This window comes from Bombus vosnesenskii, unplaced genomic scaffold (genome assembly GCF_011952255.1).
Source record: "Bombus vosnesenskii isolate JDL3184/JDL3185 unplaced genomic scaffold, Bvos_JDL3184-5_v1.1 scf7180000013314, whole genome shotgun sequence".
Classification (NCBI taxonomy): Eukaryota; Metazoa; Arthropoda; class Insecta; order Hymenoptera; family Apidae; genus Bombus; species Bombus vosnesenskii.
In genome coordinates, this window is record NW_022882960.1 from 7281272 (window position 1) to 7303382 (window position 22111).

At 36.5% G+C, this 22111-nt stretch overlaps 1 protein-coding gene across 1 annotated transcript; it reads left to right on the plus strand.

Annotated features, from left to right (window-relative positions):
• Positions 1 to 11868: 11868 nt before the first annotated feature.
• Positions 11869 to 16326, plus strand: LOC117235228. Its single transcript, XM_033497062.1, has 3 exons — positions 11869 to 13182; positions 15734 to 16029; positions 16307 to 16326. The coding sequence occupies exons 1-3, from the start codon at positions 13121 to 13123 to the stop codon at positions 16324 to 16326; spliced, it is 378 nt and encodes a 125-aa protein (XP_033352953.1). The 5' UTR covers positions 11869 to 13120.
• Positions 16327 to 22111: the final 5785 nt, after the last annotated feature.

Consider the following 22111-nt stretch of genomic DNA (forward strand, 5'->3'; position numbering starts at 1 on the left):
CAAGATTGGCTAGAGAAATGTGTTTAATTTTTTTATGACTTAAATTAATCGTATTTGGAGTAAGTAAAATGGGAATAATATGAAAATATATGTATTACGTTTATATTCCTTATCTGTAGAATCTACCTTCTTTATTGTTCCTTTCATTTGTGGCCCATCCAATTCTTTCAATAATTTATTTGTCACCCGTTTCGCTTGTTTTCTTATTTTCAAATCACTCCATGCCCGCTATTTTTTAGTGTAATTTTTATAGCTTCAACTTGCATTATATGCCGTGTAGATCTGAGTAAATTGTATGTTTGAATCTGTTGAAATATTTATCTTAAAATATATAGTTCACTGATAAACTAGTATATAGCGCAACCATATAAAACCAAGAAGAATATTCAGAACGTGTATTTTTGGTATTTTTAGTTACTAATTTAGTTACTACTACTAATAATAATATCAATGAAGAAAAGATTTATAATAATAACAATAATAAAGAATATTACCTCTAATGATCTAAACACCAAGTATTTGTTTTTCTTTGCTCTTTTCGCGTCTTCATCTTCAAATGCTCGCTCCACTATTATTTCCAAAATCATTTCACTTCTTCAACCATTTTTCAATTATCCCCTTCGATAAATCGCACGAAGGTTCTTTAAAAGCGATTAAATTTTCGCAGTTTGAAAAGATGGGGAGAGTCGCGAATCTGGAGTGAACTAAGGGGGTGGCGCTCGACACTTTCGTTGTCGTGGCTCGTTACGGCTGCAGAAACGGTGGGAGTTTTGCCGCCCTGGTAGTCGGCTGCCGCCGTCGGCGGAGATTAATTAACTAGATAACGGTCGGTGGCTGCGAGGGAACGTTGGAAAAGGAGGTTCGTCGAGAGGGAGTGGAAGAGCGAGACGGGAAATGCTCGTGGGGGTGCGTGGCCACGGTGTAGAAATCCCATGGCTACCGATGGTCTCAAGACGCCTCGTAATGGACAGTTGTTTTTGAAGATTTTGGAATGTGACGATGTTCCGTAATATTTGTCTATAATTAATTTAGACATTGTGAATATTGTAATACATATATAATTTAAATGCTTCTATTAATTATCTGGAATATACATCTTGTTAAATCTGACCTAATCCGCTCTATCTATACTAAACATTATACTAACACTATAGCCTATTATGTATATTTTTCTGAACCTAACTAATTAGCGCGTCATCTCATATACAATACGCTTCATTTTTGTAACAAAAAGGTAAACGATTCTATAATGCAGTGTATAATATATTACCTACTTTCAATCACATTCCAAATAATAATACATACAGATCAAAGTATACTAAAACATCAATCCTAACTGATACTTCTAGTGTTATATCGTAAAATATAATCGATGTATACACATGTAAGTATCCGTGGTTTGTTCGTAACAATACAGAGAAACCGATAGGGAAAAGGGGAGGAGGTAGAATTGCACGGACATCGGTAGCCATGACGGGGGTTTCAGAGTCGGACGGTGGACTTGGCGTATATCGACTGTGTCGCCTCATCTACAAGTCAATCAGGCTCGCGTGCCAGCGACTCGTGAAGGCGGTTCGGTACACGTAAGTAAGTGGCCGACCGGCCAGCCGGTGCAATACATATACCTGCGGCCGCTGTCCAATACGAGCGTCGACACGGCCACCTTTATGCCGGGTATGCAAGTATAATGCGCCGCTGCATATATGAATGCTTATGGTAATCCGCGCGCGGCACCAGCCTCGTTTCGACGTTGGCCCGGATGCCTGCTAGATAGAGCACGGCCCCTGTCTATTGTTATCGGTCGTTCTCTACATGCACCCGACGCCGCTTTTCCTATGTCCATAGGGTTTGACAGCCAATCCTTGATTCTTACATTTCCTATAGATATAGATTTTGTGTTAGTTTTGGAAGAGAGAATATTCGAAAAGCGTTGAATTATTGATTTTTTTGAAGGAGACGATGCATTTTATTAATTGTAGGGACTGTTAACCTCAACTTTAAACCTAACCTTTTATTGGTTGTATTCGCAGCAGCTAATGTAAAATACTAGAAAAATAATATCTCAATAGAATCTTTAAGGACATATAGATTTCTTAAATTTAATTTATTTTTAAATATTCGTAACTTAGATATTTCAATTTACGGACTCACTTTTTAAATCTCCAAACATTTACAAACAAAACGATACCAATTTCAATCTTCACTTCCACATACACCACGTATCAAGATAAAGCCCGTTGGAAATGCTTAATAAATAGCCCGAACCAGTCAGACCATTTTATTCTTCTCCAGGTGAGGCAACCACGACAGATTCTAGATTGATTTAGCCGGAAAGCTGAGGATGGATTCTACCCGGTGACTCAGTGGATCGATGTCAGTGTGAATCGTGGTCGAAACCATGGATGAAGCACATGATTCGACCCCATGGCTTGAACCTACCGATGGCAGCCTGTCCGTGAGTATAGACGAGCGATCATATCGGGTCGTTAACTGATATTAATAGCAGGGCGCGGTGAACTCGCTCGTACTGCCTCTGTCTGTCACGTTCTGTCGCTCTTTTGGCCGGGTACTCTGCGCTGTCCTACCTAAGGGACCCTTTGCCCTAATTGTAACAAATTAAATCACGCGATATCGACGATTCCCTCGGGTGAAATCTACGCGCGGCAGAAGCGTGCCGCGATTGTGCACGCCTTTTCAACGCTCTAATCTATTCTCGTCGGACCATTGTTTCCAATTAAAGGGTCCCAGATTTACGCTCAACTACGAGCCATGCTTCGGGCTTAGTTACTCTAGATTAGTACAAGATACAGATCTGTAACATAGGTTCGTTTAGGTTCGTGATCTTTATACGTAATATTAAGCTGTGTTAAGTCATGTGCCTTGAAGATTTTGGTTTCTATTAAATTTTGAATAGAATTATAGATAGGGGTTTCTTGTACAATAATCGATATTAATTAATTCTTAAAGATAATAGTTATTAAATAATTATTGTACAAGTTTCAGCTCCGAGAAATTGGTTTTTCAATTGTAATAAACTGATATTGTTTTACTTTGATGATTTAGTCTATTTTATATTCTGGAATTCAGTCTGTACCTATCTAACCTAACCTAACCTCAATCTGTATCACTCAAAATCCAAGGAATCTGACGAGTGCTATTCAAGACTTAACAATCCTAGTTAAGAACGTTCAAAATTAATAAATAATTTGTAAATATTTTATTTTGAGAACAATGATAAAAATCGTATAACTCTACCTGTTTTCCCCTTTTTCCAGATTTTTAGCAGGTATGGTGAACCTTTTGCGAAGCAACCGAGAGAAATCTTCCTCCAGAACGTTGGGCTAGATTTATAAGCATGCGAATAAACTCTTTTTAATATGCAGCACTAACCTGTTGAATGCATTGTGTTCGTGACAAGCAGTGATTACATTTGTTCTCTCGAGTTAGATACATTTTTTATCATTTCAACGATCGTGTTACCGATGATAACCGCGTTAACCGCTGTTCGGTATCGTTGTAGATCAAGGGTGCTTTAATATATTACTTTCTGGTCTCGCGGCTAACTCGATGAAAACCGACCAGAAAGAACAATGAAAGGGAAGCCAGAAAATTTGTTGCAGTAACTGATTCTCCTCGTAAAAATTCCTTTTGTATCTGAATAAAAATATTCAAACAGCCCATACTTTTCCTATATTTCTTACTAAATGACTAAAAATTAACCATCTTCACTCTACGTGTGTGGCAACAGAAATAAATTTATGTTCTTACTCTCTTTCACTTTCAAATATCCTTCTAAATATAAAGTTAAAAGCTAAAAAAGCTAACAATGTGATGCTTTGATATATTCTCTGATACAAATAAGAGCAAAGGCACTTCCTTTGTTCTCCAAATTCCTTAATAAATCTTTATCCTAATCTATGTATATGTAGCAATAATCTATGTAAATATTAGTAAAAAATGTATTATATTTTTCCACACAAACAAGAGCAAAAAGAAGCAAACACAAGCACTTCAATTCGCCGATAACTCTTGACTTTAATTTCTGATAAGGATCTCTATAAACATTCTTACAACTCCAAAAATATATAGGCTACCATTAATATTTAAATATCTTTCTAATTCTTTCAAGTCTAAAAATATATCAAAATAAATCTAAAGATAATGTATACTAATATTTAAATAACTGTTTCACATTCTCCAAGCTTTCGACTATTTCTTCTCCCTAACAAGATCCCTATCTATCAACCAATAAAAAGAAAGTGGAAAAAAGAGAAAAGAAGAACTAAAGTGCAAGGATTTCGATGCGTGGTACGACAGGGAAAAGAGAAGAAACTCGGGAAAACTAAAAAGAACGGTAACAGAGACGACTTTTGATATTTCCTGGTTTTACCATTAGCCAGACACAGTCCTCTAGTCGGCGAGGGTAGCACGGTGGATGCGGGGAAAGCCTCAGGAAGCTCTAACTCACGGGCAAAGGGGCAACCCACACCGTTCACCCGAGCCAGCCCCTGCCATTAACATTAACCGAGCACATACAGGGTGTTTGCAATGGCATTATCGATCGGTCCGGTGAAAAAAGACCAGCGAATCGAGCACTTTGTACGATACGTGCAGGAAACGCCTAGTTTACATTCACGAAACCCGGCTAAATGCCGATAGACTCGTTTTCGGCCTCTATCCACCGTACCCGACCCGTTCGTGATTGCCGACAACAATACGGATCATCCTGATTCAGAGAGAGAGAGAGAGAGAGAACATTTTCGACCTGAACTGATTATCCTTCGGATTCTCTTGGAAGAGGAAGACTCTATTTTGGGCTCTTGCAGAATTCTATTGCTAACCAAGGGTGATTTGGTTTGAGTGCTATCTTGTTCTTGGTATCAGCGTAGAAGAATATGAAAGTGACCTTCTTTGGTTGAATGATATCTGGATGAAATATTGGAAGTGAGTAATTTATTATTTTAAATAGAATAAATATTTTGTTCTAAATAGAAGAAAAAGATTCTATCTATGGAGTCCTCCAAATTATTGTTTGCCTGGTTAAGTGATTCTTGGGATGATGATGATTCTTTTATGTCTTTAGAGAGAAAATTCATTATACTGTGTACGAGATAAATATTTTCTTCCAAACGTAACAGTGGCCTTAAAAAGAAATGGAAAATTTAAGTGGGTCGTTTATCCTCTAGGTTTGTCTTAACTAAATATTGGAATGACATGATATTCTGAATGAGATAAACATTCGCCATAATTAGTAAGATGGTACCACGACAGTAAAGAGTAAGTTGTTAAAAAATATAAGAAATAAAGACATGAGAAAACTTTCGCCGCTCTTTATCAATTCTCATATTCTACAGCAATTTTCAACCCTATTTGTAGCATCGCACAGATGCACAATCTCTAAACCAAACGCAACCCAATAATCCTTCAGACCCCTGCAATTTCGCAGAAAAAGAAACAAAAATTTCTTTATTATTTACCTAGTGATTCGTGAATAATCGATTAAAGCGATCACCGTTAAGAATCAGTCTCAGATCGAGCAGTTCTTCTCCGTTTCAACAATCATCCCCCTTGGCCAGTTCGTTTCCGGTGGAAATCACGAACCATGTCTAGCCGTGTCTCGTTGTTCATGCGTGAAGCCTCCGATCGTGAAGCAAGGAACGATGTCAATCGTGCGAGAAACATCGAACCTTTTGTGTCCTGATCGATGAGTGCGTTTTCGTGTCCGGATCACTGTGGATCCGTGCTACTTCCGGTCGCGGCCATCGTCAACCGTTTCCACGTATAATCGACTATGCACGGTATGCTGCTCGTCTCACTTTCTCACTATCTACGGATAAAAGTTATAAGAAGTGAGATATGGTGTAATAATTTTTTGAGATAAAGGGAGATGGCGGTTGATAAAGCCATGTTCTTCTTGTTGAAAGAGGTAAGATGGTTTGAGGATGTAGAAGAATGTTGGTTGAGTGCAAGTCCGTGGATAAAATTGGTTCTACGTTATTAGGTTCCAGGCCTGTGAATTTGTGAAGAAAATAAGAATATTACTAGGTGAATAGGCATTGGGAAGAAATAGAAGAAAGATCTACAGCTAGGACTGTTTAAAGTTTAAAGAGACAGTTCATACCTATGTATAGTTTTCTTAAAACCAAATTGAGAACAAATTCAGCAACAAACATTTGCAAACTATAATCTGATTTAGATCCGAAGAACTACGAAAAACAATAGGACCGGATTTTCTATAGCGTAGTAATGCGATCTTGAAAATGATAACAATAACACGTGAATTCGCGTTGATCGCTACGGTTAACGAATAGGACGATAACGATACATGGTTATCGACGATATGTTGGAACATATACCGGCGGCTGGCCGCCAGCGCCCTTTCGAAATCGTGCCCTGGCCACGTGTCCGACGTGTCGCGCCCCCGTTGTTACTGCACGCCGTAGATCAGATAATTTTCGTACAAGCAGATACCCGGTGGAAGGGCGGGAACGTATACGCCATGACCTTGCATAAAGATCACGAGATAACATTGATATATTAATCGAATTTACTACTTATCCTGGGAATGTTATTAGCTCTACGAAATCTCTACGTGTTCATGGATATCGCTCTCTTTTAGTTCTGGTTTAGAATTGTCATTATAGTATTGTTATTGTATGGCTAAATTTATGGAAACGAGTAGATTGGTTTTCTTAGCATTTGATATCTCTCTTGACAATTATTCTTTGGTTAAAATATTAATTTAAAGAGAAAAGATTGATCTATCTTTGATCTAAGCGCAATAACAAGCAAAGTATAATACAGTTGTGTCGCATAAAGATTAGCAGATAACGTTGAATTATTCATAAAAACAATCTGTTATTTTGGAAATGTTACTAGCTAGATGGGGCGTATAAAAGTTTATAGGTATTCTTCTTACCTAACTATGGTCTAGGATAATTTAGGATATTACTTTATCTAAGTTGGATTTAAAGTAATTTTAATCCCAGGCTTACTCAAAATTCCATATTTAAATCTAACATCATTTCCAATCAGTGCACTTAACTGAAGCTACAAAGAAATAGACGTTGTTCTTACCACATCCCCTTATTTTACAGCGTTGAAAGATTTAAGTGGATAAATCCTCGCGAATCGGAGGTGAAAGACATTTAGTTGGAAATATTGGATTATTGTAAAGGCCCATTACGGAGTACAATTGAAAGCTCAATGTTCCCGTCATCTTGAACCTATGCCAAAGTCCCATGACCGCTGCACGCCAAACTTCCAGCCCTTGTATGCAACAATTTTCGTTCTGTTTTGCTTGAAAACCCTCCTCCTTTCTTTTTCGTTAACTTCTTCAGTCGCTATAAAGATGTCAACATATCGATTCCAATTTAAATTTAATCACATCAAGAAGAACTAGCAATTTCCTCAATTTTCTCATCAAGTAGCAAATATAATAGATGCAATATTAAAAATAAAAAAGTATTACAAAACACTTTGCAATGTTGTCCACCGTAGAATGTCTAACAAACAGTATTTATATTTTCCCTTTATGCTTAGACAATTTTGTCAAGCATTAAGCATGGACCTTAATTATCGTTCAGGTTTTTCATCCTAATATTTCTGCTTTGCGTTCACCGTCTATCGGGCTTTTACTACTGTGTATTAGATCTAAAATATCAACATAAAATATTCGAGCCAATAATATAGTATTATATTATGATATTAAAATTAATTACTTTCTTTTGTTCAATGAATTTTTCATTTTTCATTTCATCGTATTTAACATGGAAAATTCGGAGTAAAATAAATCCGGAGATCAATGAAAGATCCTTATCCGTATCTGTCCCTTTCCAGAAAAGTTAAAGGATATGCATTCAATACATTTCAACTTTTTTAAACAAAACATCTATCTGTGAGTGTATTCGTAACTATATCTTAAAAAATTGTAGCTAATTAAATTTTGTGGATCTCACAACAATAGTTTCCTTTAAAAAATATTTAGAGGGCCATTCGAAGACATCCATGACCCAAAAAAGGTAACTGAAAGCCAAAACGCAACACCTCCGAAGATTGAGAAACTCTTAAGAGACTGATCACCCCAACGAAGACGTTATTGTAAATCCAAAGCATCCAAAAAAGAAAAAAAACAATAGATATATGATGGAAAAAGTGAAATTGAGCTCCTGACAAAGTGCAACAAACACAGTGATATACGCCAAACAAATATGAGAGACAAGGACGTAGAACGTAGTAGTAGAAACAGGTCAGATAAGGACAGACGGAGAGAGAGAACGAGAGAGAGAAAGGGAGAGAGAGAGAGAGTGAGCGAGAGGGACAGGCAGGAAGGGAGAGGAAAGATCCACCCTGGTGGATGATCCCGCCTCTAAGGAGCCGCTTCATGCCAGAGCCGGGCACGAGGGGGTTAGCAACCAACCCTCCTACCTCCTCCACCGCCATCTCCACCCTCTCTCCCGGCGTCCCGGCGCAGGCTCCGATACACAGCCAATCGTCGGACCGCGACTGATAACGACGCTGCCAAATGTGCGTCCGTCGCATCGCGGCCGAGTTCGCCACGGTGGTCCACGCGTTTCTCGCAGCCTCGTTACATCCTCCGGGGTTGTAATCCGCTCGGATAGCCGGCTATCGGCCATCGTACGCCGGTTCATTTGGTTGTTAAGTCTGTTTCACCTGTCTGCTTTAGTTGAAGCTACGGCTTCCTTTGGATTTTATTTTATGTATCGTTGAATCTCTCTGCTATCATTCAATCCGCGTGTTCATCCAATGTTGCTGACTTCCTGGTTTGGTTCTCCTCGTTGAAGTTTTCTTCTCATTGAAGGATACTTGAAAGAGGAACGAGGTTTTAGTATTGGGTGAAGTATATATAGATCGTGGTTCGGATTTTATTGCAAGTGAGGAGGTGAAGGTTTGAGACTCGGTTTGAGCTACCTGGTGCGAAAGACGAACTGGATTTGACGGTGCTGGATAAGGCTACACGCAGGACCCCGCATTGACGGTGAGTTGGATCTCATTTTGGACTTTTCAGTTGATTGTGATTGCATATATTATTGTACCTATAATATGGAAACTGTAATATGAAAACAGCTTAGTAAGCAATGTAGTAAGTAAGAGTTTGGAATATTTTTAACCAAAATAAGAGTACTATTTATGTAGTTTGAGAGTTAATGATTCTGTAGTTGTAATTGTATAAGAGTAATGTAATAAATAGTACAGTAAGTAAGGATGTTGTAGAAAATTGTAATAAATAGTATAGAAAATAAGAGCTTAAAACGACTCTGAAATAAATTCCCTGATAATTAGGAAGTCAATGACTCTACAATGACTGAGTTTTATCTGCCTGCTTTGCCTTGGAATTAGGCTTATTTTGACAATAAGAAAATTCCACATTAACATCATGAACAAAAGATCTTGTTGTAGCAAATACGTTATACATTATAGTGTTAATTTCATAATAAAACATTTAAGTATGGAAAAAATGATAACACAATCTCGAACGTTAATAAACAATGTTCAATTGATATATAACGCATATAATGATTATTAAGTCTAAGTCAAATAGAATAGTTACAAGATTATGAGATTTGTATAAATCATTTTACCGTTACATTCATACATACAGCCAGACAGGGTGTAATATCGCTTCCACCATTCGTGAAAAATAACTACAATGATTTAGAGGCGTACAGTAGTGGAACTATCCGAACATTTATCGCCTCGTGGGCGAATTTCCGATAACCGCCGAATAAAAATCGGCACGTTTATTATTCCCGATTCTTTCCCACGGGTTTTACCGGTTCGCGTTTATGATATACACTGTGTACACCCTCGTGAACACCAGCCTCACCTGTCTGCACGCATGTTTCGCGTATTAACCGCTCCGGCGTGTATCTTCAACGCTAAATTACCGCCCACGTTCGCATTTTTCCTGCCGACTCTTTTATTGGCCCGCACTCTACACCACGTTGTTATTCATTTTTTTAACGCCTCGTAAATTCTACAAATCCTGCCCCATTTGTCTCTCTTGTATCATCGTTTTTTATTTCGTGTCATAATATCTCTTATGCAAGATTTCTTAACCCATTAAAGATCAATTAAGGCAACATTTCATTTACAATTTTTCGCGATCAATTTGCATCGTTGAATTTTCCTTAACATTCCGACTGTAAAAAGAAATTCTAAAAATCCACTTGATATTTTTTTCATTATTATTTCATATACCTAGATTCTACAATTTAAAGTTAAAATTAAAAATTTTAAGTTAGCCTTTAATTGGTTACATCCATTTTTGTCTTTGCTCTTCTTTTCTCTTTGCCGTTTAATTCGGAAATTTCTGTTGCACCAAGTAAGAAGAATTCAAGACTTACTCGAGTCTATCGTTAAATAGGTGTTCTTGTTTTCTGTGGGGTTCTGTTCACTGGTTATCGTTTGGCTCTATTTTCGTCGTTAAAGAATTCCTGTTTTTAGAGGAAGAGCGCCTCGTTCAGGTAATATCCATGTTTTCCTCGCTGTCCTCTCTTTTCATCGATGAACTTTGTCATGTATTAAGCATGGATCGTGATCATGGAAGTCGTTCCGGTTTTTATCGCTGTACTAGTATTTCTGCTTTCCTCGTCTGAAAAACGTCATTGCCCCTTGGATTTTGTATTTTGCATATTAGAAGAGAAATATCGAGATGGAATATGTATATCGAATCAAGCGCATAGCATTATGCCCTGGTATTAATATTAATTCTTTTCTTTTCTTTTTCTTGTTCACCTCCTGTTGTGCAATAAATGGCAGGCTTTTTGTGCGATTGTATTTAATATTATACAGCGAATCTCAGGATTAATTTTAAATGGTTACTAATTATCGTCAACTTTCTTTTATGTTTATTATGGAATCATAAGGAAGAATATATCTATAATTAAGGAAAATATTACTGCAAATCTTGGGATTCTATGTATTACTTCCATAAAATTAATGTGCAGTATAAACTCTATATCTTACCAAGTTCCAACAATTATGAATTATATATCTGTAAAAATCATATATATATGTATTAATTTCTTTTCATCTATATTGTCATCAAAACAGTACTTTACCTAACAGAAAGATCCAGAATTTTTCTTTCTTTTCAAACAAATTCAACATCCAACAACTATAAATCATATATCAAACCACAATAGGATATCAACCACCAGACATTACAAGCAACAAGGCAAATTCTGTTTAAAATAGAACAATTTGGCAATCTTCCTCCTTTGCAAAAGTGTCCAATCTTTAATAACCATAAATCAGACCTCAGTTTGATCCTAAGACTTCATTGAAAGATCAAATACCAATCTTATCTAGTCACCAAGAAACCATCATGCAATTCTTTCTAACCCATCATTAGACAGCACCAACAACAACAAACAATCTATAAAAGTATGCTGTATCTAAAAAAGAACACAACCAAACATTCTCCATATTTAAACATAATCATTAATACGGAATCAAATACCAATCTTCAATAACAATACCATACTAATCACCAGAGTTACAAGAAATCAAGGAAACCATCATGTAATTACCTGTTCATCAAAAGAGCGCTCAACCTAAAACAGAGCGAATCCAGCATCCGTCCTACGATTCCATTGCACACAAGCAAAACCAAACAGACCATCATCGAATCATCCGGTAAGAAAACGCAGCAAGGTAGACGCATGTATCGTTTTCTCCCTCTTTCGTATTGAAAGTACGCGCGGCCGCATCGTCCGCGACACAGTGCATTTAAATAGTGTGTGTAGGTACATGCGAGAGAGAGTTTAGACGAGGTAGGCAGAGGGGTTTCCGGCGAGCGTTAACAGAGTAACAGAGTGATGTAATGAGGCCCGGAAGCAGGCAATTTGCTGGCCGCGGCGGCCGCAGTTGCGCGAGACAACCTGCCCGGAGTACCTTCTTCTTGATATCAGGTCCAGCCTCTTCACCAACCGATATCCGACAATCCTGTGTCGCCACTGATCAATCCAGACGGCGCACGTGCCGTAACCATAGTGATCCCGCCAATCCTTTACGAAATCTTCGATCGAAAGATTGATCGGTCTATTGTTTACATCAAATACTTTAGTGAAATTTTACAACGTTTCTCCAACGATGATTCGTTGTTCCTGTGTTTCTCTTATCAAGTTCTGTCGTTGAAACACAGCGTCCTACAAATGTACAAGAGATTAGTGTGATACTGATTAGAGGTTAAGAAGATAGAAACACAAGCAGTCGAATGTGAGAAGAGTATGGTGCTCTAGCTACGTCTACGTTTAGAGAAGATTTATACATACCCAATGTATGTCGCTATTATTTTGGTGTGAAATATGTCAAATGATTCGTAAATCTGTGCCCTAGGACAAGTCTTACATTATTGTCGTCTGTTCGAGAACGAGCTCAATATTATTATACCAGAAACATAACATACACTATGTATTAATAGTATGTGTGCAATAACAATATATGCGTAATAGTGTATACTAATATAAAAATTTGTTTTTAACGAGAGGATATAGATATATACAGACAAATCATACAAATTTTCCTGGCATTAGTTACTATCTGATATTGAAAGTTCACTGGATAAAACTCCATGGAATTAACTAGTGTTATTCCTAAAACGTATAGTATACATATATATAGATAATATATGTATAATAGGACTATACGTATGATGATATATACTGCTATAAAAATCTGTTTTCAACGAGGAGATTTATAGTAGATGCATAATATTATATGCATATAGAAGGATCGTATGAATTTTCCTCATATCAATTGCTATTTAGTATTGAGGATTAACTGGATGGGACGCGGAAACCGTATACTTGCGGCCCGCCGGAGGTGCATCGTGATTATGTGACAGTTTTGTGAACGTGATTAAATTGACCTCGATACATTGTGGACATCCGTGCGGTGCGTTTAATTCCGAACTGTGTTTTCGCTGCTTTCCACTCAATTCATCGTTTTCGATGACACCTACGAATTTATAAAGAAAAAGAAAAAAACGATGTTTCGTGTAAAACCTGATTAGATCTGGAAGAAATCATCGTTTCAAGTTGGAGGAAAAAGAAAGAGATTCTATCTTTTTCTTTTCTTATCGAGAAGACGATCGATGGTCAGCGTGTACGGTGTGCAGCTCGCATTTTATCGTGGACATCGTCGCAGTGACAGCAGGTAAAACTCGCGTCCATTTTTCCTCTGGTCATTGTTCGTTTCCGGTTAGTCGAATAATTCACGTAACTCGTAGGAGGAAGTGACAGATGTCGTGGATACGTAGAGAACACAGAAAGAAGAATTTTGTTACTGGAAAAGATCTATATTTTTATATATACAGATAACTGTAAGAAGAAATATTATTTATCGTTTCCTCTTTGAAACCTCTTTATTATTTTTATTCTGCTTGATTTATGATAAAGATGTATGATTTATAACGATTACGGTGTACATATACATAAAACAGAGGAAAAGGGATCGTGTTTGTGGAAGGAAGACATATTTTTGCACAGAGAAAATTGTAAGGAGAAATGTTATTTATTTTTTCTCTTTTTAAATGTCTTTTTTTAAATGTCTTTTTTTTAATTTTTGTTGGATTAATTTGAGATGGAGAGTGAAAATAACGTTCATGAAGATAACGATGCAAATGTCATTGTGGTATCACTTTCGGAATTCCGATGGAAGGCGATAAAGTTGGAGGCCGAGTCGATAAAATGTAGATCGGCCGGTAGATGCAACGCGGTAACCGCCTGCTCCTCTCTAAATTACGACAGATCGATTACGAGTTCCCGCTCGTTACGTGCACGTAATCTACCTCCAGTTAGCTGTTCGTTCGCGGCTATCTTCTCTGCCACCGGATTCTGAAGTCTCTCGGTGACTCTTCAAGATTTCCTATTCGTTGCAAAGTGTAAAGACATATTATATATTTTTGAATGTATTTTAATCTTCAAAAACTAAATTCACAATCTTTCAGAAAAATTATAACGTAGTGTGTAAATTATAAATCATAGTAACTCAATACAGACTTCCAAAATATAATGCTTCTTTAAGAAAAATATACTACATTACACAATTTTAATTACTTCCTTTTAATACGTTTGAAGTAGCATTTTCGAAGTCTCTATCCAATTATTTTGTAATTTTTAAATCATTGAATGCCGTAGAAATATAGTATGTATCTGCATTCCTTTTTACAAAGCTATGTTAGGTTTCAAAATTGACATTTAGTTGCATTAAAATTTTCAAATTGCTGGAAAAATGTACAGTATATATTCTTTTCTCAATGCAACATTCAATTTTGGAAACCTGCATTGAGTTGTCTTTAAAGTTCTAAATCGCTGGAAGATATAGAAATGTACTATATTCTTTTTAATATAATATTAGATTTAAGAAATTTGCATTAAGTTGCATCGATATTTTCAAACGTATAAAATTAATATATGTATCAATAATACAGTATATTGTTGTTTAGCAATGCTATCAAAAAACGGCATCTTTCTTAATGGATTAGGATGCGTTGATTGATTAATTGATCGAGATATCGTGCATGTTCGGAACGTCATTGCGGTGTCATGATCCGAGATAATCCGTAATGGATAGATCGTAGATATAGGATTTAGGTAACGATCTGTATAATCTATTAACAGACACCATTCTTGATGTGTAAGTTATCAATGATTCACGATGATTATCAAGCACAGAATTTCACTTAATTACTCGAGGATGATAGTTATTAATTAAAACCATTAAAAAAAGATATTTATTCGATGATTCATCTATCGAACAATTTAATCTACCGGTTAATACTCTTATTCTTCTGATGAAAAAATTTTCAATTATTCTTTACCGATGATCTTTCCAAGTGCTTTATGTATTCATATTTTTAATTACGTTTCTTGCGTGAGAAGACAAGTTCTGTGTAATAAGAGCACCAGCTGGTTTATAAGTAAGAAACTTTCATGCGCTCATGCTCGTTCGATTTAATTCGATCGTGACTTTACCGGATGCTTTGAGGGTCCTTTAATGATCCTTAACGACACTGCTTACTGTAATACACGAGTACTAGCGCGAAGAGTCGCAGTAATCCATGCTCTGTCAATACCGTTGTCTATGGATTATCTTCTCCCCTTTGTCATTCGTTTGCCAAATTAGAAGAGATAGAATCTATATGACAGAGTATATGTTATTGTCAGTGAGAAATATTTAGAAGTCAATGAGAATTTGTTTATGTCATTTTTTTATTATTTACGTTGCTTTTCTATTGTTCTTCTATTATTATATTGCTCTATTGCTCTTCTATTATTATATATATTGCTCTTTATTATATATATTATATATATTTATTATTATTATATATATTTATTATATATTATATATATATATTGCTCTTCTATTATTTACGTTCTTCAATTCTCTTATAATACTCTTCGTCATTTGTCTCATCTATTAATATAACATAGATTTTACAATATTATATTCATATGCCTTTATTTCTCATCTTGATGAAAATGATGCTTTAGAATATCTGATGGTAAAGCGACACTTTGTCGTATAAGAATAACAGAGAGCGAAGAACGATGTGGCGTAGATCTGTGTTTCATAAAAATTCGACTTACACTTTGATTGACTTTTTTGATTGATTTTTCAAATTAACACACAACCAGAGAATAAAGTTATAATTTCATGAATCTGATTAAATAAAGTTAAAAGGAGAATTCGATTAATTTTTCAGGGGCTCTTTGGTGATGTACGACAGCGCTAGCTGTTCGTACGCAGGTGCGCTCGAATTAAAGGGAGCCTCCGGGGCCGGAGCCGCGGCCGCGGCCGCAGGAGTAACCGCGGCCGGTGTTAAGCAGGAGAATTGGCCGTACCGTGGCCTGACCTGCGGTAGCACCTTCCAGAGGCTCAAGGAGAGCGTCGACAAAGCGAAACAGGCGCTCGCCGACCGCGGTGGATATCTATCCGGTGCTTTCTCGCCGCCACCACGTGCCAATCCATCCACCATTTCACCAACCACGTCTATCACCGGTGAGTCTATCAAAAAACTATGTAGTGAAATGTTGTTTACTGTAATTAGATTGCGTTTGTTCATGTAGGTGGAAGATTTTATAGAGGACAATGAACGTGCAACAATATTTTGCTTTTTGGCATTGATAATGGCAGTGCTCAAGGGATGCAATGAGAAGTTATAAGATTTTCTTAAAGATTTTATTCTTAAAAGTGAAGAAAGTTTTTGTAATTTGGATGCAGCTAACTTAGCCTGTTACATTGTAGAGACACTATAAATAATAATATTTGGTTTTAGATGTTGTTGATTTGGTGTAAGATATTGTTGATTGTGTTTGATGCTACTAAAAGAGCATGTGATTATTAAGATTAGAGTAAGATTTTAAAGAAGGATTTGTATGATAGAAGAACTGTACTTTGATGAAGTTTAGTTGTACAATTTCTTCCTTGTTTATTTATCTTATTATCAGTGCCAAGAAGTAATAATATTATGGTTTTATATTTCATTCTGATAAAAGAACTAGGGATTGATAACTTGATGACAAATTTATTAATTCCCAAACACTTAATGTGATATATGGGGAAGAATTGAAGAAAAGATTAAGTAGGTTGTGTGATAGGATGATTTGATACACAGGTGTTGAGTTAAGGAGTTCAAAAGTGGGTTGCTATTAAGGAAATGAAGAATTATCGAGGAACTCTATGGTATTTGGATTGCATCAAATTATACAATATCGCTGACATGAAAAGAATTTGATAATCTTTGTGATTAAGAAAATAATATTCTCTAGCACTTTAATGACTCTATTCCTCGTTTAATGAATCAATCCAGTAAATTATACCTGTATGTTTCATCAACGTATCGCGGCTTGGCAGAAGTCGCTGGAAATAAAATGGAAATACATAATCCGCGAATCGTATGTCGTCACGCGATTTCCCTTCTTTTGTCGATGATTGATATACACTCACTGGAACTCGGTAAGGTGGAAAAAAAACATTTGAAAGTAAAATGAAACGAATATTGTTTTAGGCCTTATCTCGAAGCTTAACTTTTGCTTCTGCTCTGTACCACCTGTCTCGACACAAGCTTTCACGTACTCCATCGAGTTGCGTGTGCTTTTCCACGCGTACTTGCGTGACACACGATTAACATAGGAACGGTCGTTAACCAACCAAACGCAATTAGCTCGTAATACAACTTAATTACACGATCGGTTAGTCTCTACCTGAGTTGAATGATAAATCTGTAAATGAATTGGAAATAATAGCGTTATAGATCATTTAGCTTTTACGTGTAATGATAAAATAAGATATTCATATCCTTATTATCCGAGATAGATGATAAATTTACCAATAAAATAGAAATATAATATTTACGAATAAAGTAGAATATTGTAAACACTTTTCTGTACTGATATTAAAAATTTGATGAATAAAATTATGTTAGCTATGCTGGTCAATAAAATTGAAAAACTTGTTACTACTAGAAGATGTAGAGTTTTGTTCAAACGTGTATAGATATACATTTATATCATCGAAACTTTTGCACAAGTTTCTATCGACCTATCAACAATTATCAGAATATCATATATATCTAACACGCAAAATTTAGTTATTTAGAACATTCACGCTTTTATGCGCGTATCCAAATAATACTGATATTAAAAATTTGATAAATAAAATTGTGTTAGCTATGCTGGTCAATAAAATTGAAAAACTTGTTACTACTAGAAGATGTAGAGTTTTGTTCAAACGTGTATAGATATACATTTATATCATGGAAGCTTTTGCACAAGTTTCTATCGATCTATCAGCAATTATCAGAATATCATATATATCTAACACGCAAAATTTAGTTATTTAGAACATTCACGCTTTTATGCGCGTATCCAAATAATACTGATATTAAAAATTTGATAAATAAAATTGTGTTAGCTATGCTGGTCAATAAAATTGAAAAACTTGTTACTACTAGAAGATGTAGAGTTTTGTTCAAACGTGTATAGATATACATTTATATCATGGAAGCTTTTGCACAAGTTTCTATCGATCTATCAGCAATTATCAGAATATCATATATATCTAACACGCAAAATTTAGTTATTTAGAACATTCACGCTTTTATGCGCGTATCCAAATAATACTGATATTAAAAATTTGATATATAAAATTGTGTTAGCTATGCTGGTTAATAAAATTGAAAAACTTGTTACGACTAGAAGATGTAGAGTTTTGTTCAAACGTGTATAGATATACATTTATATCATCGAAACTTTTGTACAAGTTTCTATCGACCTATCAGCAATTATCAGAATATCATATATATCTAATACGCGCAATTTAGTTATTTAGAACATTCACGCTTTTATACGCGTATTCAAATAATTTTTACCACCGAAATAATAACGAGTATGACTAATATCAGAAGCTAAAGGACAACGAAACGTGAATGAGTCAGTGGCACACAATCGCTGGGAACTCGCAAGTCGTTAATGGTCAGGGCAATTAAATCGAGTCACTTTTTTTCATGAATTTCTCATGATTTCGAGATGAGGGATCTAATCGAACGCCACGATCTCGATCGTACCGTTTTTCTCACGTTATTTGTTCTAGATATTTAAATAAGACTTCGGATGAATGTGATTAAGCGTTGCAATGAATGTGATTAATTGCTTAATTGCAATTAAAATTGTAATACGATAAATGGGTAGTTTAATACATTAAAAAAAAAAACTAATATAATTGAGAAACAATCAAACGAATAATATCCTTATAAGAAAACACAGACACTAGTTAAATCTCCAATACTATAGTATCCAAATATCAATAAGCGTCATCGTAAGTACGTACAATTCTGTTTCAAACTGAATAAAAATCCACGCTTATTAATTCTGCCAATAGAACACACATATGTTCTTGGTAATTGCAAGAAAAAGAATGTATTATAGAAAATCTGTTACGTAGTTTTGTGTATATATGCACGCTACTGCGCATAAGTATTTAATTTAATTTAAATAAATAATTATTACAAATATATAAAATATACTTGAAACGAAGCTCTGGCTTGATCTAATTCTCGCTTCTCATCTTATCGCTAGTTGGCAAATTTTGACGAAGACAATAATCGACACCAATCAGTATAAATAAAAGGATAATACCTGAGGATGGATGAAAATCGTTGGCAGGAAAAGACCAAAGTGACTTTAAGCGAACACGCAGTATGTTCGATATTAAGATCCCGATTGCACTACGCGTTCCCAGCTTCTAAAAGTTTATATGGATTTTCCGCGTTGTCAGCTATTCGTCGGAGATAAATACGAATCTCGATCGAGCATAGCGTAGTCCTCGTTTCGTTTTCGCTTTAGTCGAACGTTTGATCGCAGTTGAAGCGTCGAAATACTTATGCAGCGTATACGTTATTAATCTTCCATGTATTTTCTTTCTTTCCTCATGTTGAAGTTATTCGGTGTGTAAACAGAGAAAACACGTGGATAAATTGTAAGGTAGAAAAATATATTTAAATAGAAGTGAATAAGTAAAAATACAATTTGAGCTGGTCCAGATCCGCACGCTAGCTGTGTTACCTAATAACTGAAAACCCCGAAGCCAACGTCGCCTGTCTACTGTTTATGGCCTGACTTCGTCGCAGTCTTTTGTCTACGCGCTGTCGATGGCTTCAGTGCTTGAGAAAACTAAAAAAGACCAGATGTAGAGTTTTCTTAGAAGTGGTAACCACTTCAACACCCTCCCTAAAACTCTACATCCCTACAAACAATTATCTCAAATTTACGAATTATCTCTTAATATTTTCTAACTCTTGTCGTAAATATCTGAAAATTAATTTGTCAATGCCTTCTCAAGTACATTTTCCAGCCGCCTTTCTCTTTTCCATACAAATTAATTTATTACACAAAAAAAAAACTAGAAGACTAAACAGATCATGTAGAGTTTTTTCTCTTTTTTTTTTTTTTTTTTTTTTGAGAAGTAATAATCACTTCGACACCTCAGAAGCACAATCACTTCAATTTACCTTCAATTTGCCTGAGAAGTTTCGATTTACCTTCAATTTGCCTGAGAAGCTTCGATTTACCTTCAATTTTCCTGAGAAGCTTACAATGTTCAATTCGTTAAAGACGTTCCGCGGCGCGAAACGCAGGAGAAAAGGGAGGAAAGCAAAGAACTATATATTCAAGTTCTAAATAAATAAACAAAAAGAGGAAAATCTGGAGCGTGATAATTTGTCAGGCGAGTGGCGGCCGCGATACCGGCAGCCTGACTGTTGCTCTTCGTTGTCGCCGATTTCCGATTGTTTTTTTAAAGCGCCGGTCGCCGAGGACATTAATTACCCGGCCAGTGTAAATCACGTTATCTACCGCCCACGCCCCCTCTGCACAGAAGGGTGGAAACAGGGGTGAGACGAGTTGGAACCAGGCAGAGTAGAAGGGGTAGTAGAAGTAGAAAGGTTGCAACGGGTGCGTTGCACGAGGGCTGCACCGCTGCCAACTGAGCAAAACGGTCGTCGACTGCCGCTTCTCTCTCTCCATGGCCACACCAATATCCTGCTTGCTCTTCGGAAATTTATCGGCCAGCCGCTTGAAAACTTCACGCGCCAGAAAGGTTGCCCGTCTTTCTGCTCCGGTCGAGAAAATTTCGTGAAACGATTCCTGCACACGAAACGTTGTTATACGCAGGGAATCGTAATTTTTGATCGATCTTTATTGGAGCAACGGCTGGAAGATCGTGCAACGTGTTATTATTATTTATTTGTATATTTCATTTGAGGTAGTTTCGACTATCACGGCCGTTAGCGACTACTTGTGGCTGCGTAGATATCGTGTATTTTTTTAGAAGTTTTTTTATTTAAGTTTTAGACCGATTTCCATTTGACGGAATGTCACACGATATCGACAAGGTAACAGGAATTACGCTGGTTCTTGGTTTATCGTTAGAGAGCAATAAATCGTAGGGTGGCTTTAGGGAAAGGGTGGAAACGAACTGAACAAACGTATTGTATTGTTATCGCGAATGTAACAAGATTTGAGAAATCATGCGATTTTTCAGGCTATTATCGTAAAACAGTTCTCTTTATCGTAGGAAAGTTTGGAAGGTTTCTGATAGGAGAAGGTCGATTGGATGTTGACGAATGAATTGTACTCTTAAGGATTAGATACAATTTGCAAAATCTGCTCTTTTTAATTTGTTTTCTTAATACGAGGAATTTTTCTTTTATCGATAATAGAGATATAACTTAATGCTAATAAAGCAATACAGAGGATACCTACTTGATCTTATCCCATAGATATTACATATCTTCTTGTTGATAAATCTCATCGACAGAATAACTTGTTACTATATCTGAGACAGGTTGCTTGTGCTTTTTCAAAGATAATATTTCTCGCCTCCTCTTGAGGCTGCACTTTCTCCGTGTTTCTGTGTGCTCGCATGAAAAATAGATTACAATTAACCACTACTTCCTCCTTCGTGGAACGACTAATTGCGGGCTCTTACAAAACTGTGAATGTGTACGTTCCTTAAACGAGAACATTTGCTAAATATATATTTTTATATATTATACTTATATTTATGTACTTATATATTATATTTGCTATATATGTATATATACATTTCATACAATACATACGCAAATATCGCACCAATAACGTACACGTATCGTCTTGAAAATCATAGCATCCCGAAATGTTGATCAATTTGGAATTATGACTGGTTGGTCGGTTTCGAGCATAGTTGCCGAAAAATTTGAACGGGAGGACACATCTCGTGGTCGGTCCTCGGTGCAAGATGGTGGGTCGATGATGGCGGCGTAGTCGCGAAAATGTGGATGACAAGGGAGGAGGAGCGGTTAGGGGTTAGCCGGGAACGTATCCATGACGACCGACCGCCCCACGAATCGCCACCCTCCGAGATCCCGGATGCACCCCTCGACAACCCAGCATCCCTTCCATTCCTCTCTCCCTCTCTCTTTCTCTCTCTCTCTCTGTCTGTCTCTTCCTCTCTCTGTCTTTCTCTAACCCATGCAACCCTCTCTGCTCGCCCTCTGGTTGAATCCTCTATCTCGGGGGTTCCCAACCTTTCCACGAATGCG

Excerpts from the sequence above, each read along its gene's own strand:
- LOC117235228 (XM_033497062.1), top strand. The coding sequence starts at position 13,121 with ATGGTCAGCGTGTACGGTGTGCAGCTCGCATTTTATCGTGGACATCGT. Across the intron at positions 13,183-15,733 it reads CATCGTCGCAGTGACAGCAG|GGGCTCTTTGGTGATGTACG; the intron begins GTAAAACTCGCG and ends TTAATTTTTCAG. Across the intron at positions 16,030-16,306 it reads ACCAACCACGTCTATCACCG|ATGTTGTTGATTTGGTGTAA; the intron begins GTGAGTCTATCA and ends ATTTGGTTTTAG.